The sequence below is a fragment of the Alligator sinensis genome, unplaced genomic scaffold (assembly GCF_000455745.1).
Source record: "Alligator sinensis unplaced genomic scaffold, ASM45574v1 scaffold1072_2, whole genome shotgun sequence".
NCBI classification, from domain to species: Eukaryota; Metazoa; Chordata; order Crocodylia; family Alligatoridae; genus Alligator; species Alligator sinensis.
Genome location: NW_005842278.1, coordinates 150,277 through 152,517, shown reverse-complemented (window position 1 = coordinate 152,517; position 2,241 = coordinate 150,277). Strand labels below are relative to the sequence as shown.

Genomic DNA, 2,241 nt, shown 5'->3' with positions numbered 1-2,241 from the left:
ACAAATCCTACAGCCACCCACAAACCCCCCCCAAGCTCCTGGCAAAAACCTCACAGCCCCTCCCCCCACAAATCTCACACCCTGCATACCCAACCACCAGATGGGACGGGACCTGCTGGTGGGAGCCACAGCTACATGGGCAACTACTACACTGCAGCCCTGCCCCGTGCCCATACCAGTGCTGGAACATGACATTCAGCCTCGCCCTGGGAGTGCTCCTGGTCCCAGAAACAACTTGAGGGGTACAGGAGGCTGGGCTGCATTGTCCGTTCCACAGCCCAGGTGTCCATGAGGGTCTGGCAGGCATGCAGCCATGGGGCTGCAGGTCTAAGGGGGAGGATGGTATCGTAGGTGACAGCAGATCACAGCCACACAGTAGCCCCCACTTCCAGACTGCTGCAGTGGGTAGAGGGTGTGGGGCCCACTCTAGGTTAGGGCTGCCTCAGCAGTCCAGCTGGCACAAGGAACTAGACCCAAGCAGGGACTGCATGGCTGCCTGGGGGGTGTTGGCAGAGACCCCTGGCAGTGTGGCACTGCCTCAAACCCAAGATCTGCACATGTTGCTGGCCCGGTCGTTGACATGCGCCCTCAAACACAACCAGGCCACTCTTGCTGTCACCCACAGCTCCTGGCACTGCACACAGAAGCTGTGCACCATCAGGCCAGGCCAGCTTCTGCCTCCATGTGGCCCATGTGCTATCAGGCCAGGCCAGCTCTATGGAGGCAGGAGCTAACCTGGACCAACAGCACATGTGTGGTGCCAGGAGCCATGGGTGACAGCATGAGTGGCCCAATTCTGCCCAAGGGTGCACACCAGTGGCTGGGCCAGCACCATATGCAGCCACCAGATCTAAGGTGGTGCCATGCTGCCAGGGGGTTCTTGCAACTGCATGCCATGAGCACCCTGATGGCCACTACTGCTGCTGCAGGGGGGCTGTGCGCCATGCAGGGTCAGGTGAGGGACCCATCCCTCCTGAGCAGTCTCCCCCACCCCCACAGTCTTCCACCCCACCATGTCCTTGCTTACCTGGGACAGAGCCTGGATCTGAGCCATCACTGCAGCTTTGTCCCACTCCTATTTGCCCCAGCACCATGAGGCAGCATGGTGGAGCAGCAGGGGCACATGGCAGCTATAGAGACACTCTGGCCAGGTGCCAGAGCATCTCCTTGGAGGACCCAGCCTCTTGTTGTCTCCGGACATGCTACAGGAGCATGTCCTACACTGGTTTTTCCGGCATGTTTTGATTTTGTTTTTTTTATATTGGGATTTCCTGGTATCAAATTTAGAGTCTGTGCTGCAAATATGCAGCGGGGGAAACATCTTTTCATTCCTAGCGTGCCCCGTGGCATCTCAAAGTGCTCTGAGATGCTGCAACAGGCATGTGCTCATTTGTCTGGATGCGGCTCTTGAGTCTATCCAGGGTGCTTTAACTCTAAAACATTTGAGAACGCTAGTGTACAGGATAGCATCTGCTGGTAGAAAAACGGAATTGGTTTTATATACTGTCACTTTTTTACTTGAGATATGTAATGAGACTAAGTCAGGTCTGAATTGATTTCCTGTATTAGGAAAGGAAAGAGGACAGGACAGGAATAAAAAAACCCACAAACCTATTTCCTCCTCTTTTGCTGAATCCTCATATACTGTCACAGAATCATAGGAGCAGTCTTCATTTTCTTCTATTTCAAAAGACTGATAAGTAAGCTAGAAAGGGAAGAAAGAATCAGATTGTTGAGCTGGGAGTAGGAGATGGGAAAGACCATTTATAGGTCTTTAATACACTAGATGATTTTTCTAAAAGGCCAAGTATTAAGATAGATGATGTATGCCTATAAAATTAATACTACCATATTTATTTGAATCTAAGATGAGGGTTTTTTTGAGGATTCAGAATGGGGGAAAAACCCCAGTCTTAGGTTTGAGTATGGGCTGGGCAAACAGCTGCTGAAGCTCTGAACAGAGCAAGATAGTGGGCGCATGGAACAGAGGGAACATGGGGGGAGAGGGCATGTAGTGCAATGAGAAGCATGGAGAAGGGGTGCATGGTACAGAGGAGAGCACAGGCTAAAGGGTGGCAAGGAGATTGTAGGGGAAGGGATGTGCAGAGCAAGGGGAACCTTGGGAAAGGGACTTGTGGAGCATGAGGAAAGGGCACAGTTCAAGGGAAACATGGAGTGAGGGGAGTGAAGGGAAAGGGCATGAGGAAGGGTGCATGCAGTGCAGGGGGAGTGCAAGGGAAA

General features: G+C 52.6%; 1 protein-coding gene across 6 annotated transcripts in view; it reads right to left on the bottom strand.

The window, feature by feature from the left end:
* The window catches only part of OVCH2 (ovochymase 2), a 64,495-nt gene that overhangs the window by 38,034 nt on the left and 24,220 nt on the right, over window positions 1-2,241 (bottom strand). For all 6 annotated transcript variants that reach the window (XR_003095082.1, XR_003095081.1, XR_003095083.1 and 3 more), the window contains exon 13: window positions 1,612-1,705. Coding sequence is in view for 3 of the 6 variants with exons in the window: in XM_025209282.1 (XP_025065067.1) it covers window positions 1,612-1,705 (94 nt within the window). In the remaining 3 variants the exon portion in view is untranslated. The remainder of the gene's footprint in view (window positions 1-1,611; window positions 1,706-2,241) is intronic.